At 58.2% G+C, this 19,361-nt stretch overlaps 2 protein-coding genes across 3 annotated transcripts; both read right to left on the bottom strand.

Moving 5' to 3' along the window:
* Positions 1–3,384: 3,384 nt before the first annotated feature.
* On the bottom strand, positions 3,385–15,937 carry CDK2AP2 (cyclin dependent kinase 2 associated protein 2). Of its 2 annotated transcripts, none has more exons than XM_039911337.1 (4): positions 15,881–15,937; positions 4,173–4,273; positions 3,936–4,068; positions 3,385–3,756 (listed from the first exon to the last, which is right to left on the bottom strand). In XM_039911337.1, the coding sequence occupies exons 2-4, from the start codon at positions 4,185–4,187 to the stop codon at positions 3,689–3,691; spliced, it is 216 nt and encodes a 71-aa protein (XP_039767271.1). In that variant the 5' UTR covers positions 4,188–4,273; positions 15,881–15,937; the 3' UTR covers positions 3,385–3,688. The 2 variants fall into 2 exon arrangements, with proteins under 2 accessions (XP_039767271.1, XP_028917404.1); XM_029061571.2 differs by lacking the exon at positions 15,881–15,937 and adding an exon at positions 7,338–7,603.
* On the bottom strand, positions 14,224–17,943 carry CABP2 (calcium binding protein 2). Its single transcript, XM_029061438.2, has 4 exons — positions 17,778–17,943; positions 16,817–16,926; positions 15,881–16,028; positions 14,224–14,565 (listed from the first exon to the last, which is right to left on the bottom strand). The coding sequence occupies exons 1-4, from the start codon at positions 17,941–17,943 to the stop codon at positions 14,540–14,542; spliced, it is 450 nt and encodes a 149-aa protein (XP_028917271.2). The 3' UTR covers positions 14,224–14,539.
* Between the last annotated feature and the right edge of the window lie 1,418 nt (positions 17,944–19,361).

The raw sequence follows: 19,361 nt of genomic DNA, 5'->3' as shown, positions 1-19,361 counted from the left end.
GATGATCTTTGGCCCGAATTATTTTTCTAAAAAATTGTTCAGTTCACCGCTCCTTACTCTTCTGTGGTCGCCCATCCGACAGAAACAATGGCTTTAAAGCCCTCGGTCAGAATCGCCCCCTCGTCCCTCCCGCGGCCCGGCCCACCCGCTTCACCCCTCTAACGGCGACCTACTCGCTCGTCTATCTCGCTGTGGCTCCCTTGCCCGCGTCCTCCTTTATCCTCCTTCCGTCCCGGCACTCCCTCCCGCTTCGTCTCCTTCACGTGGAAGTCCGTCTCCCCCACTGGACCGTGAGCTTCTTTGGGGCAGGGATCACGTCTAGCAACTCTTCTATATCGTACTCTCCCAAACGCTTAGTCCAGTGCTCTGCACACGGTAAGAGCTCCATAAATACCACTGACTGATACCCGACAGGCGACCCCTCTCTCCGCTTTTAAAGGCTTATTATTAAAACTACATTTCCCCCAAGAGGCCCTCCCGGACTTAGCCTTAATTTGCCCTACTCCTCTCCCTTCTGTGATGCCTGTGCACTTGTATCTGTACGCTTCTAATAATGTTGGTATTTGTTAAGCGCTTACTACGTGCAGAGCACCGTTCTAAGCGCTGGGGTAGATACAGGGTCATCGGGTTGTCCCACGTGAGGCTCACAGCCTTCATCCTCATTTTACAGGAAGAAACCAGGTTGGCCCACATGAGGCTGACAGTCTTCATCCCCATTTTACAGATGAGGTGACTGAGGCCCAGAGAAGTGAAGTGACTTACCCACAGTCACCCAGCTGCCAAGTGGCAGAGCCGGGATTCGAACTCATGACCTCTGACTCCCAAGCCGGGGCTCTTTCCACTGAGCCATATTTTCTGAACACTTACCGTGTGCAGAGCAGTGTAGTAAACGCACGTTCCCCGCCCACAACGAACTTACAATCCAGAAGGGGAGACCGTTAATGTGAATAGATTACAGATATGCACACTAGAGCCGGAGGGCGGAGACAGGGCTGAATAAAGGGCGCCGATCCAAGAGCAAGGGGGATGCAGAAGGGAGCGAGAGAGGAGGAAATGAGGGCTGAGTTGGGGATCTCTTGGAGATGCGCCCTCGATAAGGCTTTGGAGGCGGAGAGAGTGATCTTCCGTCAGCCGCGAAGAGGGAGGATATTCCAGGCCGGATGTGGGCGAGGTCCGGGGCTAGATGAGATCGAGGAAGAGGGAGAAGGTTGGCATCAGAGGAGCCGAGTGTGTGGGCCGGAAGGAGAGCGGCGAGGCGATCGAGGGCTTTAAAGCCGACGGCGAGGAGTTTCCGTTGGACGCGGAGGCGGGTGGGCGGCCATCGGAGGAAACGTGGATCGGACGTTTTTGGAGAAAAAACACTGGGGCAGCAGAACGAGTGGGGAGCGGGGATAGAGAGGAGGCTATGGAAGATAGGGTTGATGCAGGACTCGAGGCGGGATACGAAAAGTGGTTTGATCCAACAGTTTGGATGGAGAGAAGAGGGCAGATTTGAGCAGGATTTGGCGACAGATTGAATACGTGGGTTGAATGAGCCGGATGAGTCAAGGATAACGCCGAGGTGACCGGTGTAACCTTTAAGTACCCGATATCCACCCCGCCCTCAGCCCCACGGTATTGACATCCATATCGAGCCCGGGCCTGGGAGTCCGAGGTCATGGGTTCCAATCCCGGCTCTGCCACTTGGCAGCCGGGTGACTGTGGGCAAGTCACTTCACTGCTCTGGGCCTCAGTTCCCTCATCTGGAAAATGGGGATGAAGACTGTGAGCCTCACGTGGGACAATCTGATGACCCTGTATCTACCCCAAAGCTTAGAACAGTGCTCTGCACACAGTAAGCCCTTCACGAATACCAACATTATTATTATCCCAAACTGATTCTCTTTCCCTCTTCAAAACCTTACTTAAAAATCACCTCCTCCAAGAGGCGTTCCCAGACTGAGCTCCTCTTCCCCCTCTACTCCCTCTGCCATCCCCCCTTTACCTCTCCGCAGCTAAAGCCTCATTTTCCCCTTTTCCCTCTGCTCCTCCCCCTCTCCCTTCCCATCCCCACAGCACCGTACTCGTCCGCTCAACTGTATATATTTTCGTTACCCTATTTATTTTGTTAATGAATTGTACATCGCCTTGATTCTATTTAGTTGCCATTGTTTTTACGAGATGTTCTTCCCCTTGACGCTGTTTAGTGCCATTGTTCTCGTCTGTCCGTCTCCCCCGATTAGACCGTAAGCCCGTCAAACGGCAGGGACTGTCTCTATCTGTTGCCGACTTGTTCATCCCAAGCGCTTAGTACAGTGCTCTGCACATAGTAAGCGCTCAATAAATACTATTGAATGAATTGAATGAATTATCCATAATTCATTTTAATGTCTGTCTCCGTCTTTAAACTGTCAAGTTCCTTGTGACCAGGGAACGTGTCTCTCCAATCTGTTATAATGAACTCTTCCAAGCGTTTAGGTTACGCACGGTGAGCGTTCGATAAATACGATCGAAGCAGCACGGCGTAGTGGATGGAGCACGGGTTTGGGAGTCTGGTCACGGGTCCTAATCCTGTCTGCCCCTGTTCTGCCACGTGACCTTGGGCGAGACCCTTCATTTCTCTGGGCCTCAGTCACCTCATCTGTAAAACGGGGACGGAGACGGCGAGCTTGAATCCACCCCAGCGCTTAGTAGAGTGCCTGGCACGTAGTAAGCGTTTAACAAATGCCATAATGATTATTACGACTGAACGATCAGTACAGTGCTTAGTACCTCATCTGTAAAATGAGGATGCAGACTGTGAGCCCCACATGGGACGACCTGATGACCTTGGATCTACCCCAGCGCTTAGAACAGTGCCTGGCACTTGGTCGGCACTTGACAAATACCAACATTATTATCATTAATAATGACGAAAAGCAGCGTGGCTCAGTGGAAGGAGCCCGGGCTTGGGAGTGCGAGGTCATGGGTTCGAAACCCGGCTCCGCCACCTGTCAGCTGTGTGACCGTGGGCAAGTCACTTTACTTCTCTGGGCCTCAGTAACCTCATCTATAAAATGGGGATTAACTGTGAGCCTCACGTGGGACAACCTGATGACACGGTATCTACCCCAGCGCTTAGAGCAGTGGTCTGCACACAGTAAGCGCTTAACAAATACCAACATTATTATTATTATTATTAATCATTATTAAAGGGCTTAACAAACAACGTAACCATTACGATCACTACTAACAAATATCGCTTTTATCGTTCTGATCGACAGGAGCCGGAAGAGGCGGCCCCCACCCCCCGCCCCGGGGATCCTGTTGGAGTCACATGCTGAAAGTCCTGTCCCTCTCCCCCGAGCCAGCAGGGCTCCCCAGATGCAGCCCGCCCACGTCTCGTCAGCCCCGGGGACACAGCACAAAACTCCAAAGCTTCCTTTATTGGTTCATAGAAAAAGAACGTTTTAGTAAAAGACGCCGAGAAAAGAGGTGCCAAGGCCCAGCCGTTGGGGGTGGAGGAAGGGGAGGGGGGAGCCGAGGGAAGGGAGGAGCAGGGTGATCGGCGGAGGGCGGGAGAGGGGCCGGAGTGGCCCCCGGCCACTGGCCGAGGAGGCTCCGCCGGGGGGATCCGAACGCTTCTCCGACCGTGGAGATGGCAGGCGGTGGGGGAGTGGACCGGTCCGGGGCGGGGGGGCGAGGTCGGGTGGGGGACGGACGCTAGCTGTTACGTGCGGGCATTTCGCTCTGTCTCTGCCAGACACTCTCGGACCAGTGCCCGGGCGTGGATGATACCTGCGGGGAGCAACGGGGCGACGTCGGGGGCGGGGAGGGCCCGACCGGCGGAAGGGAGGGACGAGGGCCGGGGCGGCTTCGGGGGGCGGGGGACCGGCGGGGGCCGGGGAGACGGTCACGGGCGGACGGAGGGACGGGAGGGTGGTCCGAGGGCCACCCCCACAGCCCGGAGGACGCACCTCGTTTGAGCCGCTCCATGGCGCTCTTGCTGCCGGCGTAGGTGGGCCGGACCTCCTTGCCCATCTCCTCGATGACGGACAGCAGGTCCGTGTAGGTGCTCTGAGACCCCTGCGCGCCGGGCGGCTTCATCGCCTGCGTGACAGACGCCCGCCGGGCGGGTGGATGGGTGGGGGGGCCCCCCGGCCCCGGGCCCCTCGGCTCGAGCCCCCCCAGCCCGCCAGGCCCCGGCGGCTCACCTGCACGTAACCCATGGAGGGCGGCCCGAAGTCATTGAACAGTGGCCGGAAAGGGGCGGCGGTTCCCGGGGCGGAGCCGGAGGGCGACGGGACGTTCGTGGCTGCAAACGCGGACCGGGGTGGGGGTGGGGGGACGGGGGTCAGTCGGCAGCGGGTGTGAAGGCGGGAACCCCGGGATAGCCGGAGGGGGTTTCGGGGAGCCGGAGGGGTTCCCGGGCCCCAACCCTCCCCATCTGCGCTCCCACGCTCTGCAGCTCCCCACCGTCCCTCCCGCGTCACCTCGACTCGCTCCCTTTGCACTTCCCCCCTTTCCGCCCCACAGCACTTCTGTCTGATGTTGGTATTTGTTAAGCGCTCCCTGGGTGCAGAGCACTGTTCTAAGCGCTGGCGTAGATACAGGGTCATCAGGATGTACCACGTGAGGCTCACAGTTAATCCCCATTTTACAGATGAGGTAACTGAGGTACAGAGAAGTTAAGTGACTCGCCCACAGTCACACAGCTGACAAGTGGCAGAGCTGGAAGTCGAACCCATGACCTCTGACTCCGAAGCCCAGGCTCTTTCCACTGAGCCACGCTGCTTCCCTGTCTATACGTATACATCTATAATTCTACTTATATGGATGCCCGTTTAATAATGTTGGTATTTGTTAAGCGCTTACTAGGTGCCGAGCACTGTTCTAAGCGCTGGGGTAGATACAGGGGAATCAGGTTGTCCCACGTGAGGCTCCCAGTTAATCCCCATTTTACAGATGAGGTAACTGAGGCACTGAGAAGTTAAGTGACTTGCCCACGGTCACACAGCTGACAAGTGGCAGAGCCGGGATTCGAACCCACGACCTCTGACTCCCAAGCCCCTGCTCTTTCCCCTGAGCCACACTGCTTCTCAGCGTGTTTATTTGTTTTGATGTCCATCTCCCCTCCTCCCCCCGAACTGTAAGCCCACTGTGAGCGGGGATGGTCTCTTTATTGCCCTACCGTACTTTCCAAGCACTCAGTACAGTGCTCTGCCCACAGCAAGGGCTCAATAAATAGGATTGAATGAATGAATAAGTGAATGAAGGGCCAGCACGTGACCTCTTCAGAGAGTTCAACCCTGTCATTTCCTGATTAAGCCCTCATTTCCTCTTCTCCCACTCCCTTCTGCTTCGCCCTCGTGCTTGGACTTGCTCCCTCTCTCCACCCTTCCCTCAGCCCCACAGAGAGCCCGGGCTTGGGAGTCCGAGGTCGTGGCTTCTAAGCCCGACCCCTCCACTTGTCTGCTGGGTGGCCTTGGGAGAGCCGCTTCACTTCTCTGTGCCTCGGTTACCTCATCTATAAATGGAGATGAAGACTGTGAGCCCCACGTGGGACAACCTGATGACCTTCCGTCTATCCCTGCGCTTAGAACAGTGCTTGGCACGCAGTAAGCGCTTAACAAATACCCTCACTATCATTATGTGCAGACCCACCATTTATTTCTTTCCATTAATGTCTCTCTCCCCCTCTAGACTGGAAGCTCGCCTGTGGGCAGGGGCCGTGTCTGCCAACTCTGCTCTACCGTCTCCTCCCAAATGCTGCGTGGAGTGCTCTGCACGCAGTAGGCTCTCGATAAATATGATTGATCGCTTCCCGGAGCGCCTGTCAAAGCCTCCCCCGACCCTTCCGAAGCTCGGGCCACCCCCTTCCTCCGTAGCCGCCTTCCAGACTAAGCCCCCCTTACCCTCAGCTCCCCCTCCCTTCCATCACCTCGACTCGCTCCCTTTTCCCCGCCCCACAGCCCTTCTGTCTATATGCGTATATCTATAATTCAGTTTATTTCTATCGCTGCCCGTTTACTCGATCCCATGTGTATACAGCTATCATTCCACTTATTTCTATCGATGCCCGTTTACTCGATCCGATGTGCACATAGCTTTAACTCCACTTATTTCTATTGCTGCCTGTTTGCTCGTTCTAATGTGCGCATAGCTCTAATTCCACTTATTTCTATCGATGCCCGTGTACTTGTTCCGATGCGCAGATAGCTATGATTCCACTTATCCCTGTCGATGCCCGTGTACTTGTTCCGATACGTATATAGCTATAATTCCACTTATTCCTATCGCTGCCTGCTTACTTGTTCTGATGTGCACATGGCTCTAATCCCACTTATTTCTATCGATACCCGTTTGCTTGTTCTGATGCGTACATAGCTGTGATTCCACTTATTTCTATCGCTGCCTGTTTGCTCGTTCTGATGCGTATACAGCTATCATTCGACTTATTTCTATCGCTGCCTGTTTGCTCGTTCTGATGCATATACAGCTATAATTCCACTTATTTCTATCGCTGCCTGTTTGCTCGTTCTGATGCGTACACAGCTATAATTCCACTTATTTCTATCGATGCCTGTGGTGAAGTGCATGTAGCTCTAATTCCACTTATTTCTATCGACGCCCGCTTGCCCGTTCCGCTGTGCCCATAACTATAATTCCATTTGTGGCTCGGTGGAAAGAGCCCGGGCTTGGGAGTCAGGGGTCATGGGTTCGAATCCCGGCTCCGCCACTTGTCAGCTGTGGGACTGTGGGCGAGTCACTTCACTTCTCTTCTGAGAAGTTCACTTCTCTTCTTCTGCTTCTGAGAAGCAGCGTGGCTCAGTGGAAAGAGCACGGGCTTTGGAGTCAGGGCTCATGAGTTCGAATCCCAGCTCTGCCACTTGTCGGCTGTGTGACTGTGGGCAAGTCACTTAACTTCTCTGTGCCTCAGTTCCCTCATCTGTAAAATGGGGATTAAGACTGTGAGCCCCACGTGGGACAACCTGATTCCCCTATGTCTACCCCAGCGCTTAGAACAGTGCTCGGCACATAGTAAGCGCTTAACAGATACCAACATTATTATTCTCTGGACCTCATCTGGAAAATGGGGATGAAGCCTGTGAGCCTCACGTGGGACCACCTGATGACCCTGGATCTCCCCCAGCGCTTAGAACGGTGCTCTGCACAGAGTAAGCGCTTAACAAATACCAGCATTATTATTATTATTTATTCCTTCTGGACTGTGAGCCCGGTGCGGGCGGGGAGGGTCACTGTCCGCTGCTGAACTGGACTTTCCGGGCGCTTAGTAGGGTGTCCTGCCCCTCCTCCCCCCCCGGGAGGCGCTCAGTAAATAGGAGCGTGCGAAGGAAGGAAGGAAGGAAGGAGCCGACCTGGGGGGATGGGGTTGCCGGTGCCGGTGCCGCTGGAGCCGGCGGTGCTGGTCGGCGCAGGCGCGATGGGTTTGTAGGACATTCCCAAGTCTTCCCTCTGGAGCGGCCCCCGTCCGAGCTCTGTCCGCCGATTGGCCGGCCGCCGCGGCCGCCTCGCCTCCCGATTGGTCACCCGGCCGGGAGGCCCGCGCCCCGATAGGCCCGCGGCTCCTCCGCTTCCGATTGGCGGCGCCGGACGTCACTCGCCCCCCCGCCGCCTCCTCATTGGCGGAGCGCGGGCCGGGGGGGGAGGGCGGGCGGGCCCCGCGCCCGATTGGCTCCCGCCGCGGCGAGGCTCTCACCTGTCCGGTGGCGATTGGGTGCGGCCGGCCGCCCTCCCTCAGCGATTGGTCGGGCGGGGCGGCGGGGGGCGGGGCGTCCTGGCGCCGGGCGGCCTGGCTCGGGCGCCGGGGCTGGCGCGGCGGGCCCGGGGAGCCGGGCTCCGCTCGCCGCCGCCGCCGCCGTCGTCGTCCGGCGCCGCCGGGCTCCGCTCCTCGTGCCGCTTCGCTCCCTCTTCCGCTCCCTCCCTCCCTCCCTCCTCGGGGCCGCCGCCGCCGCCGCCGCTCTCCCTCTCCGGACAGCGCCGGGCGCCAGGCACTGACGCAGCCGGCCGCGCGCCCCGCCCTCTGACGTCACCGCGCACCTGCCCCCGCGCGCGCCCCTCGCCTCCCCCCACGTCTCCATGGCAACCGGCCAAACGCGGCGGCCGCGCCCCCCCTGCCGCCCCCTAGCGGCCGCCCGTGGGGCGCCCCGTCTTCGTCCCCATTTTCCAGATGAGGTCACTGAGGCCCGGAGAAGTGACCTGCCCAAAGCCACCCAGCTGGCGGCGCCGGGATTCGAACCCATGACCGCTGACTCCCAAGCCCGGGCTATTTCCACTGAGCCACCCAATGCACTTCATTCAGCCGTATTGATTGAGCCCTTAGTAATAACGTTGGTATTTGTTAAGCGCTTACTATGTGCCGAGCACTGTTCTAAGCGCTGGGGTAGACACAGGGGAATCGGGTTGTCCCACGTGGGGCTCACACTCTTCATCCCCATTTTACAGATGAAGTGTCACTGAGGCACAGAAAAGTGAAGTGACTGGCCCAAGGTCACTCAGCTGACAAGTGGCAGAGCGGGATTCGAACCCATGACCTCCGACTCCCAAGCCCCTGCTCTTTTCCACTGAGCCACGCGACTTCTCTAGTAATAATGTTGGTATTTGTTAAGCGCTTACAGGGTCATCAGGTGGTCCCGCGTGAGGCTCACAGTTAATCCCCATTTTCCAGATGAGGTCACTGAGGCCCAGAGAAGTGAAGTGACTTGCCCACAGTCACACAGCGGACAAGTGACGGGGCCGGGTTTCGAACCCATGACTTCGGACTCCCAAGCCCGGGCTCTTTCCACTAAGCCATGTGCGGAGCACTGTACTAAGCGCTTGGGACAGGACAATACAATAAACAGTGACATTCCCTGCCCCCAACGGGCTCATGGTCGACAGCCGGGGACCCAGACATCAGTACAGATATATAAACCTTTTAATAAGAATGTTGGTATTTGTTAAGCGCTTACTATGTGCAGAGCACTGTTCTAAGCGGGACTGTGAGCCCGCTGTTGGGCAGGGATGGTCTCTCTCTGTTGCCCAATTGTACGTTCCAAGCGCTTAGGACAGTGCTCTGCACACAGTAAGCGCTCAATAAATACGACTGAATGAAATAATACGACGGATGGAAGCAGCGTGGCTCGCTGGAAAGAGCACGGGGTTGGGAGTCAGAGGTCGTGGGTTCTAATCCCGGTTCCGCCACTTCGGGCAAGTCACTTCACTTGTCTGTGCCTCAGTGACCTCATCTGTCAAATGGGGATGAAGGCTGACACGTTGGACAACCTCATCGCCTCGTATCCCCCCGCAGTGCTGTAGAATGGTGCTTGGCACATAGTAAGCGCTTAACGAATGCCATCACTATTATGTGGACGTAAGTGCTGTGGGACTGGGAGGGGGAAAGAGCGATAATAATAAGAATAATGACGGTATTTGCTAAGCACTTACTATGTGCAGAGCACTGTTCTAAGCGCTGGGGTAGATCCAGGGTCATCACGTTGTCCCACGTGAGGCTCACAGTTAATCCCCCTTTTACAGGTGAGGGAACTGAGGCCCAGAGAAGTGAAGTGACTTGCCCACAGTCACACAGCGGACAAGTGGCAGGGCCGGGATTCGAACCCGTGACCTCTGACTCCCAAGCCCGGGCTCTTTCCACCGAGCCACGCTGCTTCTACGGGGGGAGACGGTCAAAATTACATATAAACAGCAATGACGACCAGTAAATGCGCAGCGCTGAGGATTAAGTGCATGTAGGTAGCTAAGCGTGCTAGAGATGGCCGATGGGTTTATACCAGTTGGGATTCGGGTAATTCATTTGGAAAAGTGTGTTGGGGAAGGTGGGCTCCCAGGAGGGCTTCGAATATGGGCCAAGTCCTTCAGATTTGAGGCGGGAGGGACTTTCAAGCCGGAGGACTAGTGTGAGCCAGGGGTCGATGGTGAGAGAGTCAAGAGCGAGTTACATCTAATAACAATAATAATAACGCTGGTATTTGTGAAGCGCTTACTCTGTGCAGAGCACTGTTTGAAGCGCTGGGGTCGGCATAGGGTCGTCAGGTTGTCCCACCATGAGGCTCACAGTCTTCATCCCCATTTTACAGAGGAGGGAACTGAGGCCCAGAGAAGTGAAGTGACCTGCCCACGGTCACCCAGCTGACGAGTGGCGGAGCTGGGATTCGAACCGTGACCTCCGACTCCCAAGCCCGGGCTCGTTCCACTGAGCCGCGCTGCTTCTCGAGAAGGTGGAGCTGCATGAGGCAGTGTGGTCTAGTGGTTGGAGCACAGGCCTGGGAGTCAGAAAGACCTAAAAGGACCTAAACATCACTGTTTTCGTCCGTCTCCCCCGACTAGACCGTGAGCCCGTCAATGGGCAGGGACGGTCTCTAGCTGTTGCCGAATTGTCCATTCCAAGCGCTTAGTCCAGCGCGCTGCACATAGTAAGCGCTCAATAAATACTACTGAATGAATGAATGAGTTAGTTTGAAGAGTCTCCCTGGGCGGGTCGTCAGGGAGGGAGAAGGAGACACGAAGGAGAGCGGGAATCCCCTTCCTATTCACCAAGACCACGGCTCTCCGGACCTTCGAAACTTCACTGAAATCCCATCTCCTTCGCGTCCTCTACCCTGCCTCCCTTCTCCGTGGCCCAGGCACTTGGATCTGTATCCTTGAAGCGCTTGATATTCACCCCACCCTCGTCCCCAGAGCACTCATGTCCATATCCGTTATTTATTTTAATGTCTGGCTCCCCCTCTAGACGCTAATCTCTTTATGGGTAGGGAACGTGCCACGCAGCTCGGTTGTATCGTACTTTCTCAAGCGATCAGTAGGGTGCTCGGCACGCTGTAAGAGCTCGATACAGCTACTGACTGACTGATTGAGCCGGACTAAACCGTGCCCTGGAAATGAAAAAGGTGATTTATATTCATGTCTGTCTTCTCCTTTAGACCGTAAGCTCGCTGTGGCCAGAAAACGGGCCCAAGCCCTTAACGGAGCGCTCTGCACATCACCAGTGATCGTGAGAAGCAGCGCGGCTCAGTGGAAAGCGCCCGGGCTTGGGAGCCAGAGGTCGTGGGTTCTAATCCCGGCTCCGTGACTTTGGGCAAGTGGCTTCACTTCTCTGCGCCTCGGTTATCTCAGCTGTCAAATGGGGATGAAGACTGTGAGCCCCCCCGTGGGACATCCCGATGACCTCGTATCTCCCCCAGCGCTTGGAACAGTGCTTGGCACGTAGTAAGCGCTCAACAGATACCATCATCATTATTGTTACTGATTTTTTAATGTGTGGGGGGCGAGGAAGGGGCGGTGACGGGACCTCAGAGGTAGAGGTTGGGGGATGGGGTGCCTGGCCAGGCTGAGCTGGGGTCCTGGCACCCTGGTTACAGTGATTGGCAGATTGTAAGCGCTTAACGAGTACCATAATCATTATTATTAATAGTAGTAGCGGTCAGCAGCCGATCATATTTATTGAGCGCTTACTGGGTGCAGAGCACTGTACTAAGTACAATACAACATCCCCTGCCCACAGTGAGCTTAGAATCCAGCAGGGGAGACGGACATTAATATAAATAAATAAAATGACAGGGACATAAGTGAGTCTGGGTGGGGGGGAATGAATAAAGGGAGCAAGTCAAATCCCTATTTAAAACTCACCTCCTCCAAGAGGCCTTCCCAGACTGAGCTCCCCCCTTTTTCCCTCTGCTCCCTCTACCCGTCCCCTTTCACCTCTCCGCAGCTAAACCCTCTTCTCCCCCCTCTCCCTCTGCTCCTCCCCCTCTCCCGTCCCACCCCCTCAGCACCGTACTCGTCCGCTCGACTGTATATACCTTCATCACCCTATTTATTTCGTTTATTTTGTTTAATGAGATGTACATCACCCTGAGTCTATTTAGTCGCCGTTGTCTTTACGAGATGTTCTTCCCCTCGACTCTATTTATCGCCATCGTTCTCGTCTGCCCGTCTCCCCCGATCGGACCGTGAGCCCGTCGAACGGCAGGGACCGTCTCTATCTGTTGCCGACTCGTCCGTTCCAAGCGCTTAGTCCAGTGCTCTGCACATAGTAAGCGCTCAATAGATACTGTCGAATGAATGAATGAATACAATATAACATCCCCTGCCCACAGTGAGCTTAGAATCCAGCAGGGGAGACAGACATTAAAATAAATTCAATGACAGATAGGGACCTAAGTGAGTCTGGAAGGGGGGACGCATAAAGGGAGCGAGTCAAGGCGGTGCAGAAGGGAGTGGGAGAAAAGGAAAGGAGGGCTTAGGTAGGGAAGACTTCTTGGAGGAGATGGGGCTCCAATAAGGTTTTGTAGGGGTGGGAGGAGAGTCGTGGTCCGGCGGATTTGAGGAGGGAGGGCGTTGCAGGCCAGAGGCAGGGTGAGGGGTCGGCAGTGAGATAGCCGAGAGCCAGGATTAGTGAGAAGGTTGGCTTTAGAGGAGGGAAATACGCAAGCTGGGTTGAAGAAGGAGAGTAGCGAGGTGAGGTAGGAGCGGGCAAGGGGATCGGGCGGTTTAAAGCCGACGGTGAGGAGTTTCTGTTTGACGAGGAGGCGGACGGGCATCCACTGAAAGTTTCTGAGGAGCGGGGGAAGCATGGGCTGAACGTTTTTGTAGACAAATGATCCGGGCGGCAGAGTGAAGTATGGACTGGAGTGGGAAGTATGGACAGGAGGCCCACCCCCCACCCTTCTCCCCCCGGGGCCCTCTAGTAATAATAATGTCGGTATTTGTTAAGGGCTTACTTTGTGCAGAGCACTGTTCTAAGCGCTGGGGGAGATACAGGGTGATCGGGTTGTCCCACATGAGGCGCGCAGTCTTCATCCCCATTTTACAGATGAGGGAACCGAGGCACAGAGAAGTAAAGTGCCCACAGTCACACGGCTGACAGCTGGCAGATCCAGGATTCGAACCCATGACCTCTGGCTCCCAAGCCCGTGCTCTTTCCACTGAGCTCTTTCCACACTCCAGACTGTGAGCTTGTGGTGGGCAGGGATTGTCATTCTTTATTGCTGTATTGTACTCCCCCAAGAGCTTACTACAGTGCTCTGCGTGTAGTAAGCGCGCAATAAATACGATCGAATGAATGAAGGGAGGCCTTCCCTAACTCAGCCCTCATTTCCTCTTCTTTCACTCCCTTCTGTGTCGCCCTCATTTCCTCCTTAGAGAAGCAGCGTGGCTCAGTGGAAAGAGCCCGGGCTTGGGAGTCAGCGGTCATGGGTTCGAATCCCGGCTCTGCCACTTCTCAGCTGTGTGACTGCGGGCAAGTCACTTCACTTCTCTGTGCCTCGGTTACCTCATCTGTAAAATGGGGATTCATTGTGAGCCTCAAGTGGGGCAACCTGATGACCCTGTATCTACCCCAGCGCTGAGAACGGTGCTCCGCACGTAGTAAGCGCTTAACAAATACCAACGTTATTATTATTCACCGCCCACCCCCACTTAAGCCCCATGAGCAGTTCTGTTCATATCCGTACTTTATTTATTTAGATTTTCTGTGTCCCCCTCTAGACTGTAAGTTCGTTGTGGGCAGAGAATGTCTACCAACTCTGCTCTGTATTCCCCCAAGCGTTTAGCGCAATGCTCTGGTGCTCAATAAATTCACTGCTACACGAGAAGCAGCGTGGCTCCGTGGAAAGAGCCCGGGCTTTGGAGGCAGAGATCATGGGTTCGAATCCCAGCTCTGTCACCTGTCAGCTGTGTGGCTTTGGGCAAGTCACTTCACTTCTCTGTGCCTCAGTGACCTCATCTGTAAAATGGGGATAAAGAGTGTGAGCCCCACGTGGGACAACCTGATTCCCCTGCGTCTACCCCAGCGCTTAGAACAGTGCTCGGCACATAGTAAGCGCTTAACATACCAACATTATTATTATTATTACAATCGATTGATTGACTGGGGCCTCAGCTGTGTGGCTTCGGGTAAGTCACTTCACTTCTCTGTGCCTCAGTGACCTCATCTGGAAAATGGGGGTGAAGACTCTGCCACTTGTCAGCTGTGTGACTGTGGGCAAGTCACTTCACTTCTCGGTGCCTCAGTTCCCTCATCTGTAAAATGGGGATGAAGACTGTGAGCCCCTCGTGGGACAACCTGATTCCCCCGTGTCTACCCCAGCGCTTAGAACAGTGCTCTGCACATCGTAAGCGCTTAACATACCAACATTATTATCATTATTATTACAATCGATTGATTGACTGGGGCCCCGCCCAGGCTCCCTTCCCCGGTCGCAGGGCAGGGCACTGACTCTCCCAGAGAGGAGCAGGCACAGCGGCTACCTGGGCTAGGAGTTTATTAGTCCAGAGATAGAAGGTGGCGGGCGAACCCTTGGGCAGAGGCCACCCAGCGGGCAGGGCGGAGTCTGAGATTCGGGGGTCGGGGGCAGGATGGGGGTTGGGGTCTGGGGTCTGGGGGGGCGAGGATGGCGGATGGGAATTGGAGGGAAAATGGGGTTGGGGGGAGGGGGCGGGACCGGAGGATGGGACGGGCCGGAGCGGCCCTGGGGTCTCGGCGGCGGGAGAGTTGAGAGGACGGTTGGGTTGGACGGTCCCGAAGCTGCCGGAGGAGTCCGGATGGGCCCCGCGCCCGGCTTCAGTGTGACATCATCTGCACGAACTCTGAGGGGGGACAGGACCGTTGAACCCCTCTCGCCCCCGACCCGCACGGGCTTGGGAATCAGAGGATGTGGGTTCTGATCCCCGCTCCGCCACTTGTCAGCTGTGTGACTCTGGGCAAGTCCCTTCACTTCTCTGGGCCTCGGTGACCTCATCTGTCAAATGGGGATGAAGACCGTGACTCGTCTTTGGCTCGTATCTGCCCCGGCGCTTAAAACGGTGCTTGGCACGTAGTAGCGCTTAACAAATACCGACATTATTATTAACTTCTCTGTCCCTCAGTCATCTCATCTGTTAAAAATGGGGATTAAGTCTGTGAGCCGCACGTGGGACAACCTGATGACGTAGCGTCTCCCTCAGTGCTTAGAACAGTGCTTGGCACGTAGTAAGCACTTAACGAGTACCATTATTATTATATCTTCTCTGTGCCTCGATGATCTCCTCCGTAAAATGGGGATTAAGACTGGGAGCCTCCCGGGGGACAACCTGATGTCCCTGTATCTCCCCCAGCGCTGAGAACGGTGCTTGGCACGTAGCAAGCACTTATTTTCTCTGTGCCTTGGTGATTCATTCATTCAATAGTATTTATTGAGCGCTTACCATGTGCAGAGCACTGTACTAAGCGCTTGGGATGAACAAGTCGGCAACAGATAGAGACGGTCCCTGCCGTTTGACGGGCTTACGGTCTAATCGGGGGAGACGGACAGATGATCTCATCTGTCAAATGGGGATGAAGCCTGCGAGTCCCAAGTGGGGCAACCTGAGTGGAAAGAGCCCGGGCTCGGGAGTCAGAGGTCATGGGTTCGAATGCCGCCTCCGCCACTTGTCGACTGTGGGCAAGTCACTTCACTTCTCGGGGCCTCAGTTCCCTCATCTGTCAAATGGGGATGGAGACTGGGAGCCTCCCGTGGGGCAACCCGATGACCCTGTATCTCCCCCAGCGCTTAGCACAGTGCTCTGCACATGGTAAGCGCTTAACAAATACCAACATCACTATTATTAATATCTCCCCCAGTGCTTAGAATAGTGCTTGGCCCATAGTAAGCGCTTAAGAAATACCATCATTATCATTAATAACTTCTCTGTGCCTCGGTGACCTCGTCGGTCCAAGGGGGATGAAGACCGTGAGCCCCGCGGGGGACCACCTGATGACCTCCTATCTCCCCCAGCGCTTAGAACAGTGCTTAGCACGTCGTAAACACTGGAATTCCACTATTATTAATCTATTGATTATTATCTAGTATAATTAGGCCTGCCCGTCGGCGCGGCGGGGGGGGGGGGGAGCACGTGGCGGGGAGGGGGAGGGGCGGGGTCGGACCTTCGAAGTCCACGAGCCCGTCGCCGTCGCGGTCCAGGTCGCGCAGGATTTCTTCGGCGTCGCCGAGGCTCAGCCGCTCCCGCAGCGCCGCCCGCAGCGCCGCCCGCAGCTCCGCCGCGCTCAGCCGGCCGTCGCCGTCGCGGTCCAGCTGCCGCCGCCACGCACGCGCTCGATACCGCCCGGGCCCCGCACGCCCGCCCGAGGCCCCGCGCCCCAACGGGCCCCGCGCCGATCCCCGCCCACCTCCCCCAACGCCCCGCCCCTCCGGGCCCCGCACCAATCACCAGCTCCCCCCGCTCCCCCGGGCCCCGCCCCTCCGGACCCCGCACCAATCACGCCTCCCTCCCGCTCCCCCAGGCCCCGCCCCTCCTGGCTCCGCCCCAATCCCCGCCTCCTCCCCGCTCCCCACGGCCCCGCCCCTCCGGACCCCGCACCAATCCATCACCGCCTCCTCCCCGCAGGCCCCGCCCATCCCCCACCGGGCCCCGCCCCTCCCACCTCTCGGTCCCGCCCCTCCAGGCCCCGCCCTTCTCCCTTCCAGGCCCCGCCCACCCGCTCCTCCCCTGCAGGCCCCGCCCCATTCCCACCCCTCCTCTCAGACCCCGCCCACCCCACCCCCTCTCAATCGAAGCCCCGTCCCCTGGGCCCCGCCCACCCGGCCCCCTCTCAGCCAATCGAAGTCTTTCCCTCTGTGCCCCGCCCACCCGGCCCCCTCTCAGCCGATCGAAGCCCCGTCCCCTGGGCCCCGCCCACCCGGCCCCCTCTCAGCCAATCGAAGTCTCTCCCTCTGTGCCCCGCCCACCCAGCCCTCTCTCAGCCAATCGAAGCCCGTCCCCTGGGCCCCGCCCACCCGGCCCCCCTCCGCCGATCGAAGCCCCGCCCTCTAGGCCCCGCCCCGCCCCGCCCCGCCCCGCCGTCGGGTCCCCCGGTCCGCACCTCTCGGAAGGCCACCCGCAGCTCCCGGCGCCCGATCATGCCCGCCGTCTCCGCCAGCATCCGCGGGCCCATGAGCTCCACGAAGTCCTCGAAGTCCACCTTCCCGCCGCCTGGCCGGACCCGCCCCGCCCCCGCGCCGGTCAGCTCCCGCCCCGGCTCACGGGGGCCATCGGGAGGACCGAGGCGGGGCAGGGGGAAGGGACGGGACTGGCAATAAATAACAAGAACACTGACGGCATTTGCTAAGCCCTTACTACGTGCCGGGACCTGTACTGAGCGCCGGGGGCGGGGCGGGGCGGGGCGGGGAACTACACTTCATTCAGTCGTATCTATTGAGCGCTGCGTGGCTCAGTGGAAAGAGCATGGGCTTTGGACTCAGAGGTCATGAGTTCGAATCCCAGCTCTGCCACTTGTCAGCGGGGTGACCGTGGGCAAGTGACTGTGTCACTTCACTTCTCTGTGCCTCAGCTACCTCATCTGTAAAATGGGGATGAAGACTGTGAGCCGACGGAGGGCGGCTGGGGGAAGGGGCTGAGTCCCCGGGATAATAATAATAATCGTGTTGATATTAGGCGCTTACTACGTGCAGAGCACTGTTCTAAGCGCTGGAGTGGATACAGGGGAATGAGGTTGTCCCACGTGAGGCTCACCGTCTTCACCCCCATTTTCCAGATGAGGGAACTGAGGCACAGGGAAGTGAAGTGACTCGCCCACAGTCACCCAGATGACAAGGGGCAGAGTCGGGATACGAACCCATGACCTCGGACTCCCAAGCCCGGGCTCTTTCCACTGAGCCACGCTGCTTCTCTAGGGGTCAAGGAGGAGGGTCTCGGGGAGGAGCCGGGGTCAGGAGGGGTCGGGGTCCGGGGGGCGACGGGGGGCGGGAGGGGGCAGGATGGAGCGTCGGGGTGGGAGGGCGTGGGCGAGGGTCCCGGGCCCGGGGCGAGAGGGTGGGACGCACTGGCGTGCTGGGAGACCTCGATGAGCTCCATCTCGGTGGGCATGTAGCCCAAGCTCCGCATGCAGGCGCCCAGCTCCCGACAGCCGATAGACCCGTCGCCATCCCGGTCAAACTCCCGGAACGCGGCCTGCAGCTCTGGGAAGCGGGCAGGATGTGACCCCGGCATTCCCCGAACTTCCCGCCCCCTCCCGCCCCTCCTCCAAGCGGGCCCGCACCGTCCCCCCCGCAGACCCCCAACCCTTTTACCTTCAATCTCTTCTGGCCGCAGCTGCTGGTCCTGGGAGGGGAAAGGGGGGAGTGGGGCTGGGGGCTGGATTAGGGACCCCTTTTCCCCTCTCGCTGCTTCCCTTTCCAGACCGCCCGGGGCCCGCGCATCCCTGCTCCTGCTTCCGCCCCTGGGCCCTGGCGCTCGTCGCCCACCGTCCCCCGTTGTCACCGTCCCCCGGTTGCCTCTATCTCCCCCCCCCCATTGTCTAGGTCAACGGGTGTCTCTATCTCCGGCTGTCTCTGGCCCCCAGATGTCTCTGCCCCTGCCTGTGTCTGGCCCCGGCCTTTTATTTTTATTTTTTTAAGTACTTACTATGTGCCAGGCGCTGTTCTGAGCACCGGGGTAGATACAAGGTAATCAGGTTGGACACAGTCTTGTCCTACATGGGGCTCACGGTCGTAATCCCCATTTTGTAGATGAGGCACAGGGAAGTAAAGTGACTTGTCCAGACACACGGTGGAGCCGGGACTAGAACCCAGATCCTTCTGACTTCCAGGCCCGGGCTCTAGCCATTAGACCTCGCTGCTCCTCCCGGGCAGTCTTTGTCCCCGTGTGTCTCCGTCCCCCTGCTGTCTCTGTGCCCTGTTCCCCCATTTTCTCCCCGGGGCCTGTCCTCTCCTCAGGCCTGGACAGGCGGGCAGACCGTGCGGACCGTTTGGAGGGGTGGGCGAGGCACCGTATCCCCTCCCCACCCCGCCGCCTCCCGTCTGGGCTTCTCCCTGGCCTCGATCCCCCTCCCCCAAGCCTCCCCTGGTGGCCGACAGGTCTCCCTCGGCTCCCCCCCGCCCCCGCTGTCTCTGTTCGTCGGATGTCTCTGACCCCGGCTGTCTCTGGCCCACCCCCAGGTCTCGGGAGGGCAGCGAAGGGCGATGCGGGGGTTTGGGGGAGACCCTCCCCAGTTGGGACCCTCGGCTGAGGGTCCCTGGATTGTGCCCCCGCCCCCCTCACCTGCCCGTACGCGGCCTGCGGCTGGGGGGTCCGGTCTCGGGGTGCCCCGGGGGCGGGGGCGGCCGAACGGCCGGGGCCGGGGCCGGGCCCCGCTCCGGCCCCGGCCCCCTGGATCCGCGGGCCGGGTGGGGGGCGGGAAAGCCCGGGGGCTCGGTTCCCGGCCCCCGGCCCACTGGACCCGTCCATTGTTCGTGGCCCCCTCGTGTCCGGCCCGCACGTGTCCGGAGCGTTTCCGCGCTGCGGCTCCCGCTCGACTCCTAGCCGAGCTTCCCACAAACGAAAGGGCCAGCCGGCCTCGTGAGTCGCGACCACCCTCTCCCCGCTGCCCCCTCCCTTAAACCCGCTCCCCTCCTCCCTGCCCCGTCCAC

The sequence above is a fragment of the Ornithorhynchus anatinus genome, chromosome 3 (genome assembly GCF_004115215.2).
Source record: "Ornithorhynchus anatinus isolate Pmale09 chromosome 3, mOrnAna1.pri.v4, whole genome shotgun sequence".
In the NCBI taxonomy this organism is placed as follows: Eukaryota; Metazoa; Chordata; class Mammalia; order Monotremata; family Ornithorhynchidae; genus Ornithorhynchus; species Ornithorhynchus anatinus.
Note: the sequence above shows the minus strand (reverse complement) of the source record. Positions and strands in the feature narration are given on the sequence as shown.